Consider the following 25,923-nt stretch of genomic DNA (forward strand, 5'->3'; position numbering starts at 1 on the left):
CAACAAATGCTCAAAGTCAAAGAAAACGTTTGCTAAATTCTAAATAGCATCTGTAATTTGAAACTATGTGAGAAATATCACATCAGCTCACGAGTGAGTCTCAGAAGTGTGAACAGTCCTCTCACCGGCTGATTCAGCTCTGTATCGTGGGCAACAATATGATGTGAATCCTAACAAGATAAAATTAATGATCATCATTCAAGACAAAGACTGATACTGTTGAAACGTGGGACAAAAAACATTTGTTCTGGGCCCATGTAGCATCTGTGTCTGGGTCTCATACAGCTTGTTCATTTATTATACGTAGTTTGGATTATGTCATTTTTTTCTCAATATAAAACTCTCTGTCTTTATACCTTATGCACTTGGGTTGATTGGCCAGGAAAGAAAGAATGAGAGTCAAAATACTGCCTGTATGATGTTTTCCAGCTGTGCGGCACTCGGCCAGAACACAAAGCAGACTTTCTTATAGTTTGCCACAGTGGACTGGATTAAAATGCACAAAACCCTGCAGTTGCGTAACGTAAAATAAACTCTTTTCTAGCAGGACAAGAGGTTTTATTGTGTTTAACATTGACATGAAGTTGAAGATTCAGGCTTTAAAAAAAATATAATTCCCAATATCATCTCCAGAGTATAGGTCAAACATGTAAAGGATTTTACATGTGTGCAGTATCTCACCCTATTGACAACATGAATGAGAGCAAATGAGCAAGTTTCTAGAAGAGCAAGAAAGGCATCTAGTGGTTCAACTGAGACACATCATGAAACAATTCACTATACAAGTAAATGCCTGCACACAAGCTGCATTGTGTTTAGACAGTATCCTCTCAGTATTAATGATGTTAGTGCTACTTAGTGCAAAAGTAAATGCCACTAAGAATAATTTGAATGCATCCATAACTTAGACCAATGGACTCGCACTCAAACATTTTTTTTCAGTTAACAATTTAAAAAAAAATTGGAATTTACATTTTTGTCCATCAGATTCAGAAAACCAAGACAAGACCCTAAACATGCCTGGTGTTTTTCATCAAGATCCTTGAATAAGTCTCTGGGAAATCAATGAAAATTATGACAAATCTCACAATGTTAATGTGGAAATAAAACAACCTGGATAGTTTCATGGTGATCCGTCTAGGATTTTGTGTGTCATGCTGCTAACTTTAACAGACAAACAGAAAAAAAACATGTATGTTGAGTAAAGAACCATAACAGAAAGTCCAACATTTTCATAAAACAACTTTATTAATATTTTCTTCACATAAACATCAACACATTTTTAAAAGCATCTGCAGCATTTTTTTTCTCAGTGCAAGAACGAAGAGGATCTGATCAGCTTTACTGTACATGTGGTCGTCTAATCTACTACTATTCTCTCATCGCTGAATCCACGACTGTGACTGAACCTCGTACCTAATCAGTAAGAATGGGATCTAAAACTCCAGTCTCTGAAAACCTCCTACAACTGATTTCAAATGGATCAGTTATTTTCTGACAGAAAATATGGTGCTAAAATCTGTTTTACATCCCTATTTACATAAAACTGAACTGATTCCTGGATTTTAAAGTATTATATGTGCGGTTAAAGGCATATTTTTAAATTCCAATTAAAGACATTATCGCACAGACTGACTGACTGGATAGAGTGAGTCGATGGAAATACTGTATGTAGACAGATCTAAACCACAGTAAGATTCTTTAGGTAAAGTCTAATTTACGCAATAGTACGAAATCAAATCTCTATGTCTCTATGTACTATGACTCATCCTACTGCTGCCCCCTACTGTTTACCTGGGGAGGCAGTTGACAGACAGGTGCCCCCTGCAGTATCGTGTCACTATGCCTTCTCATTTTGAGCTTCATTAAAACCGATTGGAGTCACTAAAGGGCAGAGATAACCACATGGTCCCACACTTGTTTCCCACTCATTCACAGGGTCAGGGAGGTATTGTTACCTATGTATTGACTTCCTGCCACATAAATGACACATCAAAGCTTTGATAGTAATATGACAACTAGAAACAAGCCTCATGAATCAAAATGTCAGAAAAACAAATGACAACAGAAAATCAACAGATCTTTTTGAGATCAATTATCCTGGATAATATGACAGTGACTAAGAGAATAACTACCAACTTAAATAAAGCTCAGAACGAGTGTTCAACTGTACTTAAATAACATCTTGGAGCAAATCTTAATAAATAGCTATAGGCTTCTCTTCATTCTGGTTAACATTGGAGGAAATTTAGACCTATGCATTTTCATTTGGCTGATGAGCTGACACATGCCCAATATAGATCATCTTCAATATCCACACACTGTATCTTCAATATGCATAGCCCTTAAAACACAAACATTCTTCGGCTAAGGACCTCCTCCTGGGGGTTGAAATCAGGAAATACTGTACAGTAAAAAGTACTTGACCAAGACTCTAGATCAATTCTAGGTATACGTGACCCCCTTTACACTATATACACCCACACGACAGAAAGCAAATCTCAAAACGTTAAAAGTCAGGGGGTTTAAAATGGTACATCCAAAAATCGCAGGGAAAAGGGTTTGTGGAGGGGTTGAGCATATTTACATTATAATTACAAGTTTATAAGCACACGCGTTAAAGAAGGAGTCCACACAGTGACTGCACTGCACACGGAAAAAGCTAATAACATACAAGTCGAAGATCAGAGAAACTGTGCTCATGACTGACAGTAGGGAAGGAAGTAAGGAAACTAAAAGGAAAGGAGAGGAAAAGAAAGAGGAGAGAAAGAAAGAAAGAAAGAAAGAAAAAAGATTTGGTTCCAGTGTGCGCTGCCAGCCCTCACCTAAGACACATTGGTTGTCGATTCAAACCTGTGCTGCAGTGCGCCATCTGCTGTACACAGTGGGAAGGTTTTGTCAGTACATTCGATTGATGCTGTAACAGGTTTGGTACTTTAAGCTACCAATCAATCTACCAGCCAAACCATGACTAATATAGTAAATGTTTCAGGCAGCGATACATGGTCGGTTTGATTTAAAGAAAACTGACGTCTCTAGAGCAACTTCAACTTCTCATCGCTGACTGCTGCATCTACATACATCCTACAGTTGAGAGAAAGTCCAGGACTGACTGAGTTTACAGACATAAAACAGTATCAGTGACATTCTTAACGCTCGCTCTTGTTGAAGTGCCCATTTATACAGCTCATGGAGTGAAGTGCCTGAGAGAAAGCTGAGCCAAAGACGTTTGGGTGAAGAGTGATTGTCTGCTCAGGCTTAAGGATTACATGAGAGCTGCAGTGGAGGGGTTTGGTCGACAGCATTAAGTATTTGGAGTGAGTGTGTTGGCATCTGATAACCTCCTGTCAAACACACAATCAGAGCCACCCTGAGCTAAAAAATACAACATACAGGACCAATCTTAGAGAACCTTGTCCAGCCGGGTCGAAGACAGCCTCTGGCTTTGTTTAGTTCTCTGGCCTGGATAAAGGGAGTTAGGAGACAGTCCTACAGGAGTGCAAACACTGCTGTTGATTGACTACATGCTCCAGTTATCTGCTAGTGAGGCTGAGACCTGATGGAGTGCCTGTATTAGAGCCATTTTCGGAGTGTAGGTAGATTCCGGTCCATCCAGCGCAGATTTAGCCTGATTGTCTCCAAAGCTTCCTGTACGCTCCTCATCTGAGAACCGCGCTGCTTCAGGCCTGAGAAGAAACCCTGAACCTGCACCACATACAAAGACACACATTCAGATGTTTGCCAGATCAGAGCAGACATCGAATAAAGCAAAAGAAGCTTTCTATGATCTCTTAACGACTCCCTACAAGCAAGTGCACAGAGCCTCAAATCCATTATCAATGTATCCTGCAGAGAAAACATACCTGGTCAAGATGTGCCTGTGTAGAGAACTGGGAGGTGGCAGATTTGATGATTGACTGGATGGCAAAAGAGCCCAGAGGAAACCTACAGCCCAAAGCACAATGATGCTGATTATATTTAATCTTTTCATGTTCATTTGAGATAATACTTGGATGTATTCACAGTAATAAGACATGTGAAGCTGAAAAGGGCCCACTCACTTTTCTATGAGTCGGTCCCAGTTCTCTTGGACAAAATCCCAGACAAACAAGTAGCCAGCGAAGCCATTAATCACGGTGTTGATGACCAACGGCAACTCCTGTGCCTGGATGTTTTTCCCGTTTAGACCTGCTTTTAGTATCCTAAAGAGACCGGAAAACATGCTCTCTTCAAATCCTCCTCAGTGCATCATCAACACTCACTTCATGATCATCACTTCCACACAGGATCTCGATAGATTATTTTCCAAACTCTTCAAAGACTTTCCTGGTCCTGACTCTGGGGATGTAGTAAATCTCATTCTTTAACTTACTCCAATTACACCAATAAATTGGTCATGCTGATGTATTGGCCGATATTAGCTTATTGCAGACTTTGTATTTCATTTGTATTTGTTTCTGTGAATATATCAGTGAATAAGTTTATTATTAAAAGTAAGGAATGTAAAAGTAGTTTTGTGTTAATTTAAAGACAATGGGTCCACAACATAATGTATCCACAACAGATCAGCAGCAAATAGATGTTTGTTGAATGAATAAATAAATAATAAAATAGTGACATTGATGGATTCTGTCATGATCGGCCTCAGTATTAACAAACACAGACACATACGCTCACTTACCACACTAACTGCCGTGTATTCTGAGTGGATGCTAGCCCCTGTAGCATCTTTCGCTTCTCTGCATCGTAGGTGGTGTGTTCATACATGTGAAGCAAAGTCTCCCAATCTTCATCTGACTGAGCAGCCACAGTGAACACAACTCGCTGCAGATCACCTGGAATCCTACAGAAATACAAAAAGGAGGAATAAATATGCAAACTTATATCTGCTCCAGACTCCGACAACTCAAAAGATAATTTTTATCTGTAAAAATATGTGTCCTACACTGCTTACCCTGTGTCCACCATGACCCTGACCAGGTCAAACAAAATAACGTTTTTTTGTGTGCTTTACGTACCGTAAAGTCCCATTGGACTCGATATACTGTTTGAACAGGGCTTTAGCGTGCTGAATGCAGTTTTCTTGATTCAGACTACACGCCATCTCCAGAAGGGCTGCGCGCAGCTCCTGTTTGGACACACTCTCCTCCTCTCCCCATGTTTGATTGTCCATCAGAGAACCGAAATTTTGCAGAATATAATTCTGTTGTGTGTAAGAGAAACAAAATTGACAATAACATTAGTACACACAAACTTACCTCAACTAATTGGCTCTATTTTCACGTTGGCACACGCTGTGAGAAACAGTGGTGCACAAGTGTACCAGTGTTTTTCTGTGGAGGTAATTTCCTTCACTACACCAGTTCGGTATCTTGGTGTCTGCCATAGCGTTTTGCACCTGTTCACTGATATCACATGATAGTTTGTTATTCAGGGATATCACACACATACAAACCTTCATACGGGCTGCGAGACCATGCTCCTGTCTTTTGTCCAGCAGCCTGTATATACTATTGAGCTGTAACAAGGCTTCCATCACAGGAGTAGTCTCTGTTTCATTGGACATGTAGTTCAACAGAGTGAGGACTTGATTGAAGGATACACGTCCTAATCTGTTGAAAACACAGGAAAGTGAGTGAGGAGCGAGATGGAGAGCAAAGAACTGGACAATGCTCCTCCACTTGTGATTCTTGAAAGCAATTACATTGACAATTTCTGAATGGTCCCTCTTACCTGGAGAGAGCAAAGATGTTGTGTATGAGCGCGGCACGGTCCTCGTGTGTAAGAACACTGACATTGTTGGACAAAGCATCTTTAAGGGCAGCCCAGCCTTCATCACCGTAGTGGACGATGTAGAAGCCTGTGTTTCTGTAGTTCAATTTCAGCCACTTTACACTTTCTGGCAGCTTAAAAGTGCCTAAAATCACAAACAAAGACAAATTTACAATGTGACATGACTGACAGACCAAAGATTCAGAAACTTAATCTAGAAGAACACTTGTTTTACCTGTCTTTGTCTTCAGATTAAAAACTTGTCTGCACTCAGGGGCCAAACTACACCTGTCGTTTACGTACGTCACCGGTATATTCCACAGGCTACAGAGTACACAGTATATTTAGGGTTGTGGTATCTTTCTTTGAACTGTTAGTGTAAGTGTGTGGTAACGTTACACACCTGGAAGTACGGATGGCATTGTCAGATGTGAGGAGAAAGTGCTCTTGTGTGAGGGTCACTTGATCTCCCTTGCGGCTTACAGTGACCAATGGGAAGCCTTTCTGTGATGTCCATGAGCTCATCATTTCTGACACGTTCTGGTGCTGTGTCGACACCTCGACCTGCGGAAAGGAAGAGGAAATACAAAGTCTATGCTGCTTTTCTTTTCTGAAGCAAAAATAAGTGAGATATCCTCAAACTGTTTACACAGCTCACAGATTCCATCCAAACCTTGGAAATCTTTTGATCAACAACCCAAACTCTGTGAATTCGTAAAAGCCTTTGGGCTTAACCATATGACCCCAAAGCAAGTAGGGGTTAGCCCCACGGGCATTTTGCTCTTAAAATAAGGTGTGGTCAAGGTTATCTTAGTACAGTAGAATGCAATTACTAGACTGCCAAACAAAATCCTGGTCTGAAGTCAGTGCTGGAGTATTTCACTACTATTTTAAGAGTGCATTATCAAAATAGTAATAGATGCCTACATAGGCTGGTGCATACACTCACTGCTGCTCAGATTACATGCTTTCACTTTGAACTTCCTCGGCAGGAAACAGGTCCATTTTCCATTTATTTTTCTTGTTTCAACAATTTAGTGCCATTTTCACACAAACTGGCATTTAGGACTAGTCGTATGATGTCAAACGTTCAGATGACCTGTGCAAGACTAGGTGCAAATTGCAAAATCTACAGAAGCAGCAAAGGAAAGTAATGAGTCGACATTTTGCCAATAAACTGGGTGGAAGCATTTTTGACAGCAGTTACCCAACCTACTGTTTACATCTACAGTGTCCTTTGCTCTGGCTTTCCTGTCACATTTTAACATTATCAACATTCTCATAAGTCATTTTCTGCTGCTGTAGTGTCCAATAAAATCTATGAAAGTGGCTTGTACCAACACACAAACACACACCTGTGTAAGGCTGTTCCAGAGGTCGTCCGTGTCTGTGTTTAATCCACTGAACTGTTTTAGGTATTGAATGATCCCTTTTCTGAACTGTTGATCCCCTGGCAGGGACGTGTTCAGCATCAGAAGAATGGATGCACCCTGAAGACAGAGAGAGTGGGGCTCAGTCGAAAAAAAGGTCTGCTGCATATAGGTGTTTGTTTAATTAATGAAAACGTTCTATTTATTTGGTTACATATTGCATATAAATGTGTACCTTTTCATAGGAGACAGAGTCAAACATCTCTTCCACCTGTTCCGCTGTGTTAACCTCTGTCGACACAGCGTGGGAGGAGTTAAGTGCATCTTTGTCCATGGCTCTGAAACGCACTGCCAGGAACAAATTACCCTGCAAAACAAACACAAGACTTACTGCCAAGACACACAGTGAAGCACACAACATGATCTGCTTGGAAGTAGATCTGCTTTCAAACATGCACTGAACTCCAGAGATCCAACAGACTTTCTCCACAGGGGCTGTATGTGTGAACGCAAATGTCCGAGTGAGTGCCTCCAGAGTTTCTGCCGAGTTTCTCTGCCTGGCACCCTAAAATAAAGTCAGCAGAAAGACCGAAGGAGCCGATGATGACGCTTCTAACATGCAACAGATGCAAAAGTTAAAAGATAATAGCCAATGCCGGTGTTGATGTGATGTAAACAAACACACATGATCTCCGCAGATGAATGAATACGTTACATCCTGTCTCTGCCTGATGCACCACCCCTCGTCTGAATCCTCCAGAAGATGTGTTCCTGTTGTGAACATGTCTGAGCGGAGAATCTCTTGCTGCGTTGTTCGTGTGTGAAAATAAACCTCTGGATAAAATACGGACCCAATTCTCCAGAGATTCTGAAAGTTCCTGTCTGAAACGGCTTATGTAAGAAGTAATTTATAATCCAGATGCCAAAGCTTACAATGTCCAGCTGAGGCAACACTGTCTGCAGTGACATGTACTGCATGTAAGTGGCAAAGCCTTCGTTGAGCCACAGGTCGTTCCACCAGCTCATAGTCACCAAGTTTCCAAACCACTGCAACACAACATCAGAGATAGATTACGGCCTGCATCATCTTCACCGTCTCTGCTCCTTTCACAACCACAAAAGGCAGACAAAATTACCTGATGAGCGAGCTCATGCGCTATGACGGAAGCAACAACTTGTTTCTCCAGAGGGGACGACTGTTTGTCCACAAGCAGGCTGGTCTCACGGAAAGTGATGAGTCCCCAGTTCTCCATGGCTCCTGCCAGGAAGTCTGGGATGGCTACCAAGTCTGGCAAAGAGAAAGAATGAGCATATTGAGTGTGTAAACAGTGGAGAAAAGAAAGAACAATCAGAGGAGGTTAAAACACCATGTGTATACACATTGTACACGTTGTGTGAAATGTGTAAGTGTGTGTACTCACCTAGTTTTTTGAGGGGGTAGTCTATTTCGAAGAAGTTATTGTAGAACTCCAGCAGTTTGGAGGTTGTTTCCAGAGCGTAGTCAGTGTGCTCCTTCTTCTCTGGCACAGAGTACACAGATACCTAAACGATTCATCCAGAAAGTTTATCAGCAGTTACACATCCTCAAACATATGTAGATCATATAAAGCCAGAACTGGAAACAAAACTCAGTTATATTTGTGTCAGACCTACTTGAGTTTTTGAGACATTTTTGCTGATCGGGGTGAAATTAGCAATGATGAAGGCCACCAGATAGGTGCTCATGTTGACAGTGGTTTTTTCAAACTCATCTTGGATGAGGCCCCCAGAGAGGAGTGTGGATTTAGCCTGAAACACACAGCACAGAGACAAGATGACTAAGACCTAAGGTTGCTATTATCCTCCAAAGTGAATTTGGAAGTTGTAATGAGACTGCTGTGGAATTCAGTACTGCAAACACACAGTACCATTATGTAGTCTGTTGACTTAAATATCAACAGCGTGTGACTAACGATGTAGTCACACGCTAGTAATAATTAAAACCTATAAACACTTAGCATCTGTTGTAAGGTGGTGATGCTGAACACAGACACTGATACATCCTGTTTCTTGCTTTTAAACTTTACATTCAGAAAGCTTCTTTGACAGTGTCACTTGTATTTGGAAAATGAAATGTCCCACAATTGAAACCAAATGTAATTCAAACCTGGGTTCTGTTTAAAGTCACTTGCTTTGACCATTTTTACAAAAAGGATGAAAATGAGCAGCTGTCATTGTTTTAGTTTTAAATTCAATTATCAAATACTACAAGCCCTTCAAGTTCTTTGAATTCGAGAGTAGAACAAAATTTGTCAACAAAATAATATTGAAGAACCCATTTAGAAAGCAGGGTGTTTCAACACTTGGTTACATATTGTTAAGATAAACAGATCTTTAGTAATGTTACAGTACCAAAGGCATGTTGGAAAGAGTCATGTAGTTTGGTTTTCTGTTGATTGTAATCAGAAAGGTGGCTTTGAAAGCTGGTTCATCAAAGCAAGGGAAGGCCTCCCTGGCTGATAGTGGTTCAAACTGGGTTGCTGCTAGAACACTGGTGACAAAAGAGAGACGAGCATGATTATGTTGAAATAGCAATTTAGATAAATGCGGTAAAAATAATTAAAAAACGGATCAATTTAAGTATTTTACTTATTTTTTACAGCACTGTTAGTAATCCTTGAGCTTAATTACTCACAGCAGAGACTGTTAGTAAAGCATACCTTTTGTTTCCATCTTTATCAGTGTAGGAGCTGTTGTAGAAACCACCATAGGTGTGTGAGAGGTTGGCAGTGTAATCCAGGGTCAGAACACAGTACTGGCCTGCCTTCAGCTCTGCAGATAATTTAACAGCAATTTGCTGTTTGGGTTTGTACTCCAGTATAGTCACATCACTGGCCTCTCCATCACCCAGCTGGAAGAGAGAAATTATCAGTTGACGATTAGTACATAACATAAAAAAGTATACAGTTCTGTGTACAATGATGGATGAGCCAATCCCACCTTGAAGGTAGATTTGGTAAAGTGCAGTTTGTCACTGTGCAGGATGATGCGCTTGGTGTTGTGCAGCACATACATGTTGATGACAGTGCGCCCAGTGAAGGTCATATTGTCGAGGTCAGGGCAAAGGGTGAGGTTATAGCTGAGAGGACGTATGCTATGAGGCAGCCGAAACTGGGCCCATGGAAACAGTTCGCCATTGGTGGCAATAGGGTAGACTGTCTCCTGGGGAGTGGTCTTGTTTGGTCTACGACAACCTGCCTGCAATAGGATAGAGGGTTGAGCCAGGGAAATAGGTGTGTGATTGAACATGACAGAGAAATAATAAGGAGAAAATGTCTGAAAAAGATATTTGCTCAGTGCATATAAACAATCATTCATGGTAATGCAAAAGCAACCCAGACAGAAATAGGGAATGGTTTTCTTACTTTGGTGAAGGTGCATCCAGGTAGGAAGTACAGTACCATGGTCATAGAGGCCACTATAACAAGGAATAACACACATACAACCATGGTCCGGGCTGAGGGTCGTGAACATGACCTGAAACCAGGGAGAGTTTTACAACACTTATTAAAAAAGGATGCAAAAAAGCAGCAGTATTTTTAAAGGAGTGGACAGTGACACTGTGGAGGACTGAGTGAAAGGTAAGTTTCCCATTGGTACTCTGTTGCTCAGTGGACATAAGCCCATTCCCATGCCATCCTTTAACATTACATCTTTTTTTCAGTATTTGCATCATGTGGAAACTGAAGCCTGAAGAAATTTTATATGCACACAGTAAACTATTATACCAGGAAAAAGTGTGATTGCAACAGTTTCAATGTCAGTGTGAAAAAAGCTTGATCTTTTCTGAAAGGTCTTCCCAACATAAACAAGGTCAACCGGTTTTGTTCTTTGCTGAAAACCAGTCTGAGTAAACTTTCCTTTGTGCCGATTGATTCATGAGGTGGATCTGTGGAGGGAGCTTGAAATGTACACACAGATCAGATTCACTTTGTGTGCTCCGTTGCATCACTATGACGCAGGACTGTACATGTCCTGTAATTATTTTGTCTAGTAATATGATTATATTAGATTGATATTTTTTCTTGTTCAGGAAACACAAAACGTAACATACCCTAAAGAGTATATTGTTGTTGCAGATGTTAGATATCCATGCATTTATACTGGATTTTGTGAAAGCTGGGTGAGAGATTACAATGATTTGTCATATTACACTGACTCTCAGGGCAAATTTATGATTTATTGACTTTATCTGATGAGCAATGATGAACTCTTTTTGGCATGGATTTCCTTCTTTACTTAGCAAGGTTTCTGACAGAGCCTGAAATACTTGTCTGTAAACGAAGTTGGTTGTTCACCAACACACTCACAGGTTGTTTTATGATTCTATGTAAATGCAGAAAACAGTTGTTATTGAGCTAACAGAGATTACCTGTGGTAATGTCAACTGCTGTTATGGGTTTGTTACTTTCATCTACAGTTAATGAGGCTCAAGAGGAAAGGCTTATAATGTGTCACCAAAAAATATATACATTCATTTCTTGTATTCTTCACCAGGTTCCACAGATGCTTATGACAGATGATATTGCATGCATGATTACTTATACAGGAATGCTCTGAAAAATTAATGTGGTGAGGCAAACCTTCCTGGAAAAAGATCTTTATGTCAACATGATACACAGCACCCGACCCAAATGTCAAACATTGCATTACCTGGGTGGATTCTGTCTTGTGTACGGGGAAGAGTTGGGTCTGTGAGAAGTACTACGGTTCATGAAGGACATGCCCAACAGACGGGCTGAAGACTCACAGTCCTCCTCATCCTCGTCCATTTCATTCTCTCCCAGGCCTCGAACAAGCAGCCGTGAGCTACGAGGCTCAAACACCACCTCATCTGGGTCAAGAGCAGGAAACGTCTGCCGAGAGCGTGCAAAGTACACACCTTTATTCTCCAGTTAATCTGTGCAGTATGATGTTAATACATGGATTTAACTGACAGAAACTCGCACCAGGGGTGTGTGCATTCCAAAGATTAGATCAAATTTACAGATTTATTTTCTGAACTGAAAGAGTGCAAATAAACATCACTTGCTATCCAAAAGTGTGAGTCATCCTCAAATTAAATGATCTTTATTTATATTGCCAATAGCCAATGTATTAACATTATCAGATTCGCAGATGAAAGCACTTGTGGGGAATTTGCAGTGCGGAGCTAATATGTATTTCTGAGATATGCAAATTAATGAGCCAGACTGGGTCCTTGAAGTGAAGGCGTGCATTGCATGCATGGCATACGATGAAATGAGCGTACCGGAAATGCAGCGGAGTCTTTGGCTAAATCCACGACATCAGGCTCCTCTTCAAACATGCTGTTCTCAATCATGTTCCTGGGCAGATTGGCTCGCTCTAGAGAGAAGAGAAAGCAGACGGAAGAATTACAGAAAGAGGAAATGAGAAAGGTGTGAAGACGAAGAGAGCATATTCAAGATGGTTATATACACTGATACATACATAGACAGTATAAAGGCAGTCTGTGCGCACTGTGTTTTAGGGTTAGTTCAGGGTTTTACAGTGGCAGCAAGACACAAGTGACACAAAGGCTTGTTGCTGTCATTGATTCTGCAGGCAACATAAAGCAACATGTAACAAAGCAGGGGCGTTCTTCAGTTTCCTGTTAGTAAACCTCACGCAGTATTTCCTGATACTTTGACCTAAATAGCTGATAAAGCAGCAACATTAAAGTATTGGTATTACAAAGTCTGTAAAGACATAAATCCCCCAATTTCTTTCCAAGTGCATTAATTCAACCACAGTGTCGAGAAAGAACTTAAAATTGCTTTAAAACTAAACAAATACAACGAATATTCTTCATCTGACCATGTCATGTGTAACTGAATTTTAAAGTCTACATTTCCCCAATCTAAACTGCAGCATCAGCATTATAAGAAGAGCTATCTCTTAGAAAAACCATGTGATTTTCCCAGCTTCCCCATTCTCCCCTAAGTAATTCTTGAAACAATCAGAAGCATGTTCAACTTCCTAATTTGATTATAGCCAAAGTGGTAAAACGCTATGCAGTGCATATCACCCATTCTGCCTCACGTTCCATTCATGCTTTTACGAGTTAAAGACTATGCTTTTTTCAGTCTCAGTGGGTGATGAATTTAAGTGGAAATGAACAGGATGCAGACCGTGTTCACAGAAACACGACGACGCCAAGAAAAAGTGAGCTGTGACTCCACAAATGGAAGACAAGTGCTCAGAAATGTGAGAGGTGAATTTAGCTCCGGGTCTGTCCTGTGCAGTGTTTCTGATATGACTCTATAGGCTGTCACTGTGTCAATGTCTGGACTTCCGCGCTGTGGTAGGAATGTTTAAAAATAGGCTGGATCTAAGTAGTAGGTAATGTGTAATAGCCAGAGAAGGGTATGATAAAAATAAGACCCTCCCCAAAAAACACACATCAAACTTAAATGACAGCTGAGGGGTATTGTTATACTGTTATGTTGATAGTTATATCATATAACCAAGATGAGAGAGGCGCATGGCAGTTATTATCTAGAATGAATGTGAATAACACACAACTCCTGAAGATTTGTTCTTTTGTAAGTGTGTATGTAAATACAGCAGTAAGGCATGTTAGCTGCTGACTGTGCTCTTCCTGTTTTCTGAAAACATTTTTTAGGCGCGAGGCCTTGAGGGTTAGAGTCACAGAGCTACAGTTAAATATTTGGGTGAGTTGGACAAGTGTATATACACTGATTCATACTGAGTAAGAACAAACTGTCATCTGTTGGTTGGATGGTGGAGAAAAATGGCAAGGAAGAATGAGCTCTGCCTTTGTCTATCTCTCAAAGTGATTGTGAAATGTGAGCTTGAAAAGAGAACACAGACACACACACAAAAAAAGAGGAAGTCCAACTGCTGTGATTTGGTGTTTGCTGCTTCCAGGTCGAAACCTGAAATAAATCCACATTTATTGTGTGTACTCTGGCCTTTCTGTTTGTTTTAATAAAGCCCTGGACGCACTAGGGCCATAGCAGAGGTTATAAAGGAGCTGGCTGCTGGTTGGAGCCAGAGCTGAGGGAGCTTCACTTATCAGCTCTCCACACCAAGACAAAACATTATCAAACCAAATGGGCAAACAGTGCTGCTGTGGTTGAACAGACAATCTGAGCCTTGAACAGTGACGTGTTTGTATCTTTGTTACACCAAAAAAACGACTAAATGTAAAAAATCTGCTTTGTGTTTTGAGGAGAAGAAACAGTCATGTGCAGACAAATATTTGTTCATGACTCTGCAGCTCTGTCAACACACTGACAATGTGATGAAGTTAGCTTCTGAGAATCCCTGAACTGTAAAAAACAACAACAACAACAACAAGACACACAGCTTCCATTAGGGTTTCCAGTAGTCGAGTCCAGCCATGTGTCCTCCGGTAAATGTCCCTGCCAGAGAGCCTGCAGCTAATGTCCTGTCAGTTATTAGCTGGCCTGCTGCTGTACACATCCTACTTCCTTACCTGCACTGTTGCTGTCGAATGGATCCATGGTGAAGACGCGTCACAGAGCTCCTCTCGTCCCGAACACGTCCACGGACGCGATGTGTTCGTGTGTCTGGCCACGACCCACCTCAGGCTGCCTCACGCTCACAACACACAGCAGCAGCCGCCCGTCCTCACCGCACTGACGTTAGCTCCTAGGTAGCTAGCTTGGACCGAGACAACTTCCAACAATTGCAGCCGACGGAGAGACATTCATTCGGCCGGCGTTAGCTCGTCCCCACAACTTTATCCTCCATGGTTGTTTACAGAGCGGGAACACGGCGGGGCTTGTCTCAAATCACAACGATGCGGTAGAAATACGCAAACAACTGTTATCCCGAGACGCATCGCAAACTAACGAACGCGTTAATGTCACTTTGTTTCCTCTGTGACCAGTTGTTGACAACCGCCCATCAAATTACGATACTCGCACCCTATTGGACAACATTGATTAGGGGCGGTGTCAGGGCGTCATACGCACACACACTCTTTTCTTATTATACTTGTGAGGACTTCATGTTCATGTTCCCATTGAAATATACACTAAACCTTATATGTTCGTATTTGCACTTCTTATGATTGAACCCACAAACAAGTAGTTAATATGACGAATTACTCATTCCTGTATGCCTAAATATTATATATGATAATAATAATAATAATAATAATAATAATAATAATAATAATAATAATAATAATAATAATAATAATACAACTTTATTTCTACAGAACTTAAGGAAGAAAACATGAAAAGAAATATTTAAAATAAACATCATCTGTTTAAACCAGGTAAACCCTTTAAAGTTGAATCTCTTCAGGCAAAGAATTTTAGAGCCAAAGGGTCCTGATGGCAGTCACCCTTATTCACCAGCCTTAACTTGGAACTACTAGTAAGCGTTTGGTGGAGGATCTTAGATTACGGCATGGAGCATAAGGAGTTAGTAGCTCCATAATAAACCCGGGGGTTTGAAATCAATACTAAATTTAACTGACTGGCATGTAACCAACACAAAGTTTACGGCCCATATCTCTCCAATTCTTGCCTCCCTTCTTTGGCTGTCAGTTAAATTTAGTATTGATTTCAAACTCCCGGGTTTATTATGGAGCTACATACTCCTTATGCTCCAAGCACCACAAACCTTAACACTGGAATGAATAGTTCATATGTCAAATACCAAGGATATATATACACGCAAGTGCAAACACAATGGTTACACTAATACATGTGCACAATAACACAACGACATGTGTCATTTAACACTCCAAGGTGGTACAATGAACCATTTTATTGTCTATTTGGTGAAGAATCTATTTATGTCTTAATTTGGAATGGGTCTCTCTCTCTCTCTCTCTCTCTCTCTCTCTCTCTCTCTCTCTCTCTCTCACACACACAGACACATTGACAGTCACGTTACAAACATGGCTCCCACACACACTACCTCTGCTCTCCTTTCAGTTCTACTAATAATATTTTTATTTTATCAAATTAGTCCACAAAACGCTGTACAGCGATGTCAAGCAAATTACGTTTTACAAATAAAAACACAGATACAAAATCAAAACCACATAAAACATCCTCAATGTGGATAACGCTAACCATCACCTCCATCCCTGCTGGGTTTCACTTCATTTGCTCATGGAGCCAGTTCCTCAGAGTCTCTAGGTTCCTCTGAAACCAGCGAACATTTTTCTGCATGTTGTCAAGGGCAACCTGAGTAGCTCTCAGCTGAGATGACTGTTCTTTGATGGACTCAAAGAAGGACTGTACCTGGGGGTCAAACACACATGAATTTAGAAATATGCATACAGGTATTATAGTCTTTGTCAGTGTCAAAATATGTAATAGATTTTACTGAAAACAAATTGACATTTCACTGTTTCACCATCAATACATATACGTATTTCTGATATTGCCAATACTGATTGATATCTACATCGCCCTGTGGAATAATGATTATAAGATTTTAGAGTGTATTTACTTCGGTGAGCTCCTCTGGAAAGGAAAACTGGCCTGTGGTGCCAATGATGATGTGTCTGATACAAGATGAGCCCAACTGGAACCTGCAGGTCAGAAAACACAACAGTGACGATAGTTAGAAATAAATATCTCTTTAATACACACAAGAGGGTCCAAAAGTCTGACGCCAATTTCCAGTTCACTTGAATTGGAGAGTGAACTCAGAAGAGCAGTCCAGAGTACATATATTTGATGAGTAAAAGAAGAGGGGTTTTGCATTTTCTATCACATGGTTTTACTGAAAACAGTTCCGATTTTCATTTGTAGTGTCGCCCGTATGTTATACTAACTTCTTAACCAGCATGTCCCAGTTCTTTTTGACAAAGTTCCATGCGAGGTGATGTCCCTGCCGGTTACTGCCCACCATCACGATTAAAGAAGACAGGTCCTGAGATCGAATCACCTTACCTTCCAGTCCCAACTCCAGCAGTCTGCAACACACACATACACAAACAGTGATGGCAGCAGTACTGTGATAATGTACCCCATAAGAGCCACAAGATTGCAACATCACAGTAACTGTGTGGAGAAATATAGTAGGAAGAAAATAAAGTGTACCTTTCCAGTTTGCTGGTGTCTCTGCTGCAGGTCAAAGCCCATAGGATTTTGTGTTTTAGTGCTTCAGAGAGGGAGATGTTGTATTTGTGTAAGAGCGAGGCCCAGCCATGGTCATCCTGTGCTCCAACTGAATACACAGTCTCTGCCACATCAGTGGGTAAACTGTAGGGTAAACACAAGCAGCGTCATGCATATTAAAGACCAGGTGAAACCTCAGATTAGTGTTTATGAGATTTATATCAGTGGTTGTTGATCGTTGTGTGTTAATATGAAATCTAGACTGACTTGAGTGTTCCATTTGACTTTAGCCAGTCTGTGAAGCTCTGACGAGCCAGCTGAAGACAGCGAGGGTCCTCCAGGTGACAAGCCAGAGAGAGGACCGCTGACCTCAGCCGTCGCTCTGACGCAGAGCCGCTGTCGCTCCATGTCTGCCGGTCGACAATGGCACGGAAAAATCGCAGGATGTACGTCTGCACCAGAGCACAACCACCGTCTCAAATGAAGTCAGCATCGCACTCACTCAGTTTAATGCTGACATTGACATAAATATCAGACAGTGAGTGTACGCTTGTCTTCTTACCCCCAGGTTGTGTGTTAGCTCAGACTCCTTCCTCTTCTCAATCACATGGTAAATTGCCTCCAGATATCCCAGTCCTTGGAGGAGAGGCACTGTGTGCGTCTCCTGTGGCAGGTAACCAATCAGGTCCAAGGCTTTATTTATCGGCAGGTGTCCTGCACTTTAAAGAAATACAAGACTATTTGAATGGTCGGGTGCTATTTCATTCAAATCCGTTTTGATTTATTTATGTGTAACAACAGGCATTCATAGAAAATGTATCTGGAGTCGGACTCTCGCAGACCCACAAATACAGTCACACTTTGATGCTTACGTGACCAGTTGAACAGCGTTGTGTATCAGCTGAGTCCTGTCTTTGTAGCTCAGAGCGGTGTGGTTCTCTCTCAGCAGTTTGGTCATCTCATCCCAACCATTGTCCTCATAATGAACCACATAATAGCCAGTCATGTCAGTGTTTACCTTCACCCAACTGACCTCCTCTTCTATGTGTACACTGTCTGAAAGGCACATGCATAGTAAGGGGTGAAAAACAATATCACACCAAGGAAAAATTAAGATATGAATTGTATTTTGCGTTCTCTCGTCCCTCTTACCTGTGTACGTTGTCATCAGGTGTCTGTGAATTGTGCTGGAAGCATCTGTCTTGTATGTCAGAGGGATATGCCAAAGAAAACTATACAAGAGCAGAAAGTATTTTTATAAGCGAAAACCTAAAACTGGAACTCAAGAGCTGTTTGAAATCAAAGTTTTGCAGGTTATGCAGCTGTGAGTGCATGTGCATGCTCACCCCTTCTGCAGCGCGGGCCAGAGAGGGTCAGACGGCAGCACTGTTCTCAGGAACCTGTCCTGTCTCAGCAGCAGACGATTCCCCTTCCTCGTCACAGTTACTAGAGGAATACCTTTCTGCAGAGTCCAAGTGTTCATCATGGCCGTCAGATTCAGATGTTCTCCTGCAAACAGGTACTGTAGGAGACAGCTGGTTCAACACACGCTGACGGTAACATTTATAATCAGCGACAGAGGTAAGAGAGTTTATTTTTTTTATGTTTACTCACTGCATTCTTGGTGGCCTGGCTGCCACTGTAACAGTGTTTTCCTGAGATGAAGTCTTCTTCTGAGCATGTCTGAAAATCAAAATAAAACTAAATCATTGAATGCATGACATTCCCTGGTTTAGTCCATGGTTTAGTCCATTTAACACAAATCACATGTACATTACATTACCACTGACCATACAACAGTGTTCTAGTTTATTAATGACTTATGTCTGCCCTCATAGAAGCTGTTGGTTCATATTATTGTAAGAAAATACTTTATTTTTATTTGAAAATGATACTAGAAATGAGAAAAGATGTCATCCCCTTCCTCTCCAGTTCAGAGCAGACTCAATGATTCTCTCTTTCATGTAAACATCATCTCAAATACAAACTCAACTACACTCAGGCTATCCCTTCACTTTTCTTTTCCAAGAGGATCACACAGTGAGTTGCACATTGAATGTAGTTTGTGCTCATACATTAGTCAGACTGTCCCACAGGTCCTGGTTGTGTGCATTTTTGTAGCTGTACTTGCGTAGGTATCGCACAATCCCCCTCTGAAACACATCATGGGTCAGAAAGTGTCGCAGCATGTGCAGGACACACGCACCCTGGTGAAAGAGAGAGGAAAGGTCAATTTAATCACAGCAGGTTATGTTATATGTTGGAGTCAGAGTAGATGTTCTGTATATCAATAGATTCACAGGAGTATGACTGGTGGCAGTTTTCATATTATTTCATACATGAGTAGGTCAATAAATAAAAAGTAGCATAAACATAACATAGCTGTTTTTTAATTGAATGTTTGTTTTATTTATAAAAATCTTCACAGGTTATATATATCCCTAACGATACCCATTATCCTTTGTTTAACCTTCTTTGTGACAGAAAGCACATCACATGTACAAGACTGAAATCCTACTTTGTCGTAGGAGACTGTGTCAAACATCTGTTCGATCTCAGTGGGGTTCTCTGCTGCGCTGGATATTGGACGAGAGGAATTCAACGAATCTTGGCCAATTCCTAAAAAGCAGGTGTGCAGCATATATTCCTCCTGCAAGATTATACACAGAACACTGTTATCAATCTTCTCTGCCGCTCTTTAATATCCATTAATGAATCAATAATTAGACTGATGCACAGACCACAGAGAGCTCAGGGTAGGTGGCCTCCACTGAAATGAACTCCATGTATCTGGCAAATCCTTCATTCAGCCAGATATCGTTCCACCACGCCATGGTCACCAAGTTACCAAACCACTGCAGGAGAGATGTTGGCTGTTACGGCACTGACTGTTTGTGTAATAAAGAGGTTTACGAGCATTCGAGCAAGATAAACAGACTTTGTGTAGTTGCTGCGTACACTGTCACACTCACCTGATGGGCGAGCTCATGTCCGATCACCATAGTAACCCAGAGTTTATCAGACACAGAGGAAGTGAGGGGGTCAAAGAGAAGGCTTGTCTCTCTGTAGGTGGTCAATCCCCAGTTCTCCATTGCACCAACCTGAAAGTCTGGGATGGCGATCAGATCTGAGAGAGAGAAAAACACAGGACAGGTAATAGTAGAAAGTGACAGGATAAACAGAGAAAAGAGACAGAAGTGTGGAGACAAACAAAAGATAAGTGGTTTACTTACAGAAATTTAAAATAAAGGTTTACCTTGCTTGGGTAGAGGATAAGGAATGTTGAAGTATTCCTCGTAAAAGTCCAGCATTTTCACAGCGACCTCCAGGGCATAGTGGGTCTGATGCCACTTCCCAGGGGCGGCATAGATGGACACCTATAGATCCACAACAATGCATGAAAAAAAATAATAAAGTAGTATATTTAACCAAGGAATTGAGAAAATCTAAATTGTGTTGGAGGCCTTACCTGCACTCCAGAGGATGTTGTTGCAGTGACAGATCTGAAGTCACAGATGACAAACGCCACAAGGTACGTGCTCATCTTTACACTCACAGCAAACCAGTCCTCCAGCAGGCTGTCATTTACTTCGAGTGTCTTGACCTAAATTACACAGATGTTTCACTGTAACCAATTTTCACACATATTTGAAAGTATACAATAGCTAAATGTAGGCTAGGGGGGGATGGGTGGTTGTAACCCCTCCAATAATCAAACTAAATAACTTCCCTCACCCCAATAACATTATAGCTACATTTGGCAACTAGCTAGTTGGTATTATCTGGTGACTATGATGCATACATTATTATTGTATTATTTCTAAGGATATCAAGCATAATACAATATGATTTTGAAATCATCCAGGGTATTTGACCATACCATTTGACCTAACCCCCCCATGATCCAAAGTTATACCCTTGCCAATAGGAAACGTGTGTATCACTCACTACAGGCATGTTGGAGAGAGAAATGTGCTCTGGGCTCCTCCTAATCCGAACAGAGAAGTTGGCCTTGAAGTTCGGCTCATCAAAACAAGGGAACGCCATGCGAGCACTCGTGGGCTCAAAGTGAGTTGACGCCAAGGTTCTGAACAGAGACATCAGCAGTATTTGAATTTTTGAATTGTGTTATAATTGTAACGATCCTGCGTGTGTCGGGTATTTCACCAAACCTTATTTTAAATAATCTCAGCTCTTACCTCGTCTCTCCTGTACTGGTTCTGTAGGTGCTACTATAGAAGCCATTGAAGCCTTCTACTAGCTCTGCCCCAAACTCAATATGCAGGAAGTACTTTTGCCCACTGCTGAGCACCCTGGGAGAGAAAATGCCAATCTGCTCATGCGACGGGTTATGAAGAACTGGAAGAACCTGTGACGGGATGATCAAATAAATTTTAATTTCACCATAAAGTCATGAAATGCTCAATGAATATGAAATGGCCAGTCTAAGATGATGAGCTTCCAGCTACCTGGTCAGAGAGATGAGCGAGGTTCTGGTTCAGTATGGTGGCTTTAAAGATCTGCAGACTTTTGCTGTGTAACACAACCCAGTTAGTATTATTCTGGACATCGATCTCGATCCGCACTGAGCCGTTGAAACTGAGACTCGTGAGGTTGGGGTGTAGGAGGAGGTGGTAGTGAAGAGGAATGATGTACCTGAGATAAACAAACATGAGTTGCTTTTTAAACAGAGTTCAACCAATTTTCTCGTGGATTTCCTGTATGTGGATGTAAAACATAAGTGATGGTACCTCGGCAGGCGAAGACGGCTCCAGGGGAAGGACAGATTATCGGTACCCAGTGGAGGTTGTACTCCTGGAGGACTTGAATTCTGGGTGGGCTGACACTCAACCAGAGACATGTGAAGTAGAGACAGTGCTAACAGCGTCACCAATAACATTGTGGAGGAAATGTCCTTCATCCAAGGCCAGCCTGTGGGACAGGATGACAGCTAGTACTGAAATGAAATGGAGGGAGCAACTAAGGGGCATCTGATTTGAGTGTTGGACACTGATGTTGCTGTAGCAAAATGTCACACAAGAACTTCTGCTCAGACCTGAAAGACATAATTGGAGGATGAAGGACATTGTTATCTTAAAAGGCATGAGACAAAGCCATTATTCTTTCATTGACTTAGTGAAGGTCCAGTGGTGGATCTTCGGTTTTTTTAAGGGACAACATTTACACAGATTATGAATTATATGTTCATCAATTATATGTCCAACATCCATGCACAATTGCTGATTCAGTAAAGTGTACATTTAAGTCATTCCATGTTTACTGCTAGCTCTTTAACTTTGAGCAAAGCCACACATCACTGAACATAGTTTGAAAATTGCTTCTTAACCAAGCACATTTTGTACTTCAAAAAGCTTAGAAAATTGTAATTATTCACAAGCTGTCATATTTATTCTTCCAATTGTTTAGTCAGCAACAATTTTTTGAATACTACTGACAGCACAGGGGCACGTCAGGGGCCAATCGTATTTTTAGCTGGGGTTAGTGCCCCCCTGACCCCGGTCCAGGATCCGCCCCTGTGGAGGTCTTTGCTTTCTCCAGACAGGTGTGTCTTGGTTGTTGTTGTTGGTCACAATAAATCACAATCACAAAACTGTAGCAGAAATGAATACTACTATAACACTTTCTCTGGATTCCAGCCCAAGGAAGAAATGTTGACATGCTTACAGTAAGTGGTGCTAAGTAAGTACAAGTGTCAGGCAGCAGCACATCTCATCCCAAGTGAGACTGAAACATGTGACAAACGAACCACATGATTTTCCACGCGGACAAAACACGGAGAGGACAGATCTATCTATGAGCATGAGGTGACAACAGCTGCAGCGGCATAACTGAAGTTCAAGTCAGGCAACACGTGCTGTTGTACTGAACCAAACTGAAAACATGAAGCTGTAACATTGAGATCAGAAACAGTAACTTACTGTGCGAGAAGACGTTTGTTCAAAGCTTATAATAAGTAAAATAAAGCCCGTCTTGTGATATATTCAGAGGTCATGTTGATAGAAATGTCAGAAAGCTTTAGCTCAGTCATTTCGTCCTCATCATCCTTCCTTATTGTCCACAATGACTTTCACTTTCACTTTTAAACTCCCGCCCACTACAGAGGCAAATAAACTGCCAGTGTGTGTGTGTGTGTGTGTGTGTGTGTGTGTGTGTGTGTGTGTGTGTGTGTGTGCGCGCGTGTGTGTGTGTGTGTGTGTGTGTGTGTGTGTGTGTGTGTGTGTGTGCGTGTGTGTGTGTGTGTGTTTGTACTTGCACTAATATTTTTGTGAGATACCTGGACCTTTAAGGACATTTTGGCTGTTTGAGGGTTAAGACATGGTTTCAGGGTTAGGTTTAGAGTTAGGGTTGGATTAGTGTCAGGATAAATCAGGGTTAGGGTTGGAATTAGGAATTCAGTTGTGATGGTTAATGTTAGGGTAAGAGGCAGGAGAGTTGTTAAGTACAACTAATTACAACTAATTCTTCCTGTTACTCGCCTCAAAATGTAATGACTTAAATTACGGTAATCATAAAAAAATTTCAACAAAATGAAGAGAAGCTGTGAGAACAGCAGTTTTATCATTGTATTATTTATTTTAACATTTATTTATTTTAGGTTTGATATTAACCACCTGACCACGTCAGCAGAGTGTAACATCTCTTCATGTGTGTGTGTGTGTGTGTGTGTGTGTGTGTGTGTGTGTGTGTGTGTGTGTGTGTGTGTGTGTGTGTGTATGCAGGTGCACCCCACAAGTGTTGTCTAATGTTCTGGTTGCGTTGATATGATCAGTTTCTCACCTCAAGTCTAACAGACGTAGGCAGGTGTGTCCCTAGTTGTTCAAAATGACTCCTCGCTGACGCTCCAATGTCCACATCAAAGTCCTGTCCTCAGTTTTTCTCCTTTCTTTATTAATGCACATATATCTTCATGCTCGTAACTGCCTCTCTACCTCTCTATCTCCCTCTGCACGTGTGTGTGTTTAAGTTTGTATGTGTCTGGGGGGTGGGAGTGGGGGGAATACCATTGTAAAAGGTCACAACAATGAGACATGTTGATCCCCCATAATGCAACGCTCTAGGCAAATCCAAATGGCATGCCCACATTTCACACACACACACACACACACACATACACCCACAGGGGACAGAAGCTACTCTGATGAAAGCAGACATGACTGAGTCTTCCAGAGGTTTATTATACCTTCCTATCATCTATTTATGGACCGGTAAGAGCTTTTAATCTCTAAAACATGACTTATATAGATGATGGATATTATGAATCAGTATGTGAGAATATTTCAAATTTCAAAAGATGTTTTAGAAAGACAGAGGCAGCCTGCATATACAGGACTGACACCTTCTACCTAAATTACTACATGAAAAACATCAACAGCAGCAGTTTGCAAATATAATTTTAATGCACATTTTGTAAAATCATTACATTTATATATTAAGTAATAATTAACTCATTATTACCTTTGCAAAGAAGGTTATATTTTCATCCTTGTCTCTTTGTTTGTTTGTTTGTAAACAAGATTACGCAACAACAACTGGACGGATTTCCATGAAACTTAGTGTAGGAATGTTGTATGGCTCATAACACACATACATTTTAGTGCAGATCGGAATCAGAGGGCAGATTCAGGAACGCTTTTTCACTGTCTTTAACATTGTGGGATAGGGAATTGTTTTTTTTGTTTTTTTTGTTGTTGACATTTTTACTGTTTTCCCAGGGAAGAATCTATGGATCTTGATGAAAATTATATAATTAGTGAAGTGTAATCTATGAATGTGTGAAATTTGGTGCAGCTTGATTGAATTTAAGGAGAGAGAGGGCCTTTGTTTTGCGCTTCACCAAGTGCCATTCTAGTTTAATATTTTTTTAATGATAACATATTCCTCTTCATGGTCCTTCTTCCTCCTCTGGGTCAGGAGGGGTGAAGGGTGACATCCTGGCGTCTCTGGCCCCCCCGGTCCATCTTGTGGGGGAAAGGCTGGGCTGGACTCTGCTGGTTTGCATTGTTAGGGACTTCAGGAGGGGTCACCTGGAGGTCAGCTGGAGGTCACCGTCAGATGACTACATGTCTACCGCACCACGCAGCATTGCTCTGAGCAAGAAGCATCGTCGCCACAGCCCTGTGTCGATAATCACAGTGGTGACCAGCGACTGGCCGTCTTACCGTTGCTCCGTGAGTCGCAGACGACACCCTAGAGTCCTCGAGCGACACCACGTCACATCAGCAGGTAGGAGTACAGCTGCACTGTGAACATATTGGAGTCTTATTGTGCTTTAATATAAGATCTTGAAATATTTCAAATCATCAGGTCATCAACACAGGATTTGCGATGAAGATGAAAAGACAGAAGGTAAATTCTAATTGTTTTAACACAGATGTTACAGTACAGATGTTGTTGCTCATGCTGGTCTGTGTGGTTTGATCTGCAGATATTGATGTGTGGACTAACGCAGTGGTTGTACTGTCGATGAGGCTGCTTCTCATGAAGAGCATCGGCTTTAACGCCCTGATGACCTTTTATGCTGTTATTAAGTGGTAAGAGTCTGTGAGCTTTAATTGGAACAAAATATGACTGGTATAGTTTATATATAGATTAGAACAGTATTATCCACAGAAACTTAATGCTCATGTACAGTCATATGCAAGTAA

At 41.2% G+C, this 25,923-nt stretch overlaps 2 protein-coding genes across 2 annotated transcripts; both read right to left on the reverse strand.

Moving 5' to 3' along the window:
• Window positions 1-1,225: 1,225 nt before the first annotated feature.
• lnpep (leucyl/cystinyl aminopeptidase) lies at window positions 1,226-15,076 on the reverse strand. Its single transcript, XM_034594660.1, has 23 exons — window positions 14,644-15,076; window positions 12,433-12,527; window positions 11,835-12,037; window positions 10,547-10,658; window positions 10,122-10,379; window positions 9,842-10,032; window positions 9,534-9,672; window positions 8,796-8,930; window positions 8,564-8,684; window positions 8,279-8,430; window positions 8,076-8,189; window positions 7,378-7,509; window positions 7,128-7,262; window positions 6,176-6,336; window positions 6,008-6,096; window positions 5,734-5,917; window positions 5,456-5,612; window positions 5,019-5,203; window positions 4,682-4,843; window positions 4,062-4,202; window positions 3,864-3,945; window positions 3,569-3,705; window positions 1,226-3,537 (listed from the first exon to the last, which is right to left on the reverse strand). Exons 1-22 carry the CDS (start codon window positions 14,669-14,671, stop codon window positions 3,574-3,576), a joined length of 3,108 nt encoding a protein of 1,035 aa, XP_034450551.1. The 5' UTR covers window positions 14,672-15,076; the 3' UTR covers window positions 1,226-3,537; window positions 3,569-3,573.
• A 1,044-nt stretch (window positions 15,077-16,120) lies between these two features.
• Window positions 16,121-23,347, reverse strand: erap2 (endoplasmic reticulum aminopeptidase 2). Its single transcript, XM_034594665.1, has 21 exons — window positions 23,197-23,347; window positions 22,009-22,214; window positions 21,727-21,913; window positions 21,457-21,626; window positions 21,206-21,344; window positions 20,727-20,861; window positions 20,514-20,634; window positions 20,230-20,384; window positions 19,999-20,112; window positions 19,776-19,907; window positions 19,333-19,464; window positions 18,872-18,940; window positions 18,604-18,779; window positions 18,410-18,489; window positions 18,130-18,313; window positions 17,820-17,976; window positions 17,525-17,709; window positions 17,240-17,401; window positions 16,972-17,112; window positions 16,644-16,725; window positions 16,121-16,432 (listed from the first exon to the last, which is right to left on the reverse strand). The coding sequence occupies exons 2-21, from the start codon at window positions 22,176-22,178 to the stop codon at window positions 16,286-16,288; spliced, it is 2,838 nt and encodes a 945-aa protein (XP_034450556.1). The 5' UTR covers window positions 22,179-22,214; window positions 23,197-23,347; the 3' UTR covers window positions 16,121-16,285.
• Window positions 23,348-25,923: the final 2,576 nt, after the last annotated feature.

This window comes from Hippoglossus hippoglossus, chromosome 9 (assembly GCF_009819705.1).
Source record: "Hippoglossus hippoglossus isolate fHipHip1 chromosome 9, fHipHip1.pri, whole genome shotgun sequence".
Taxonomy (NCBI): Eukaryota; Metazoa; Chordata; class Actinopteri; order Pleuronectiformes; family Pleuronectidae; genus Hippoglossus; species Hippoglossus hippoglossus.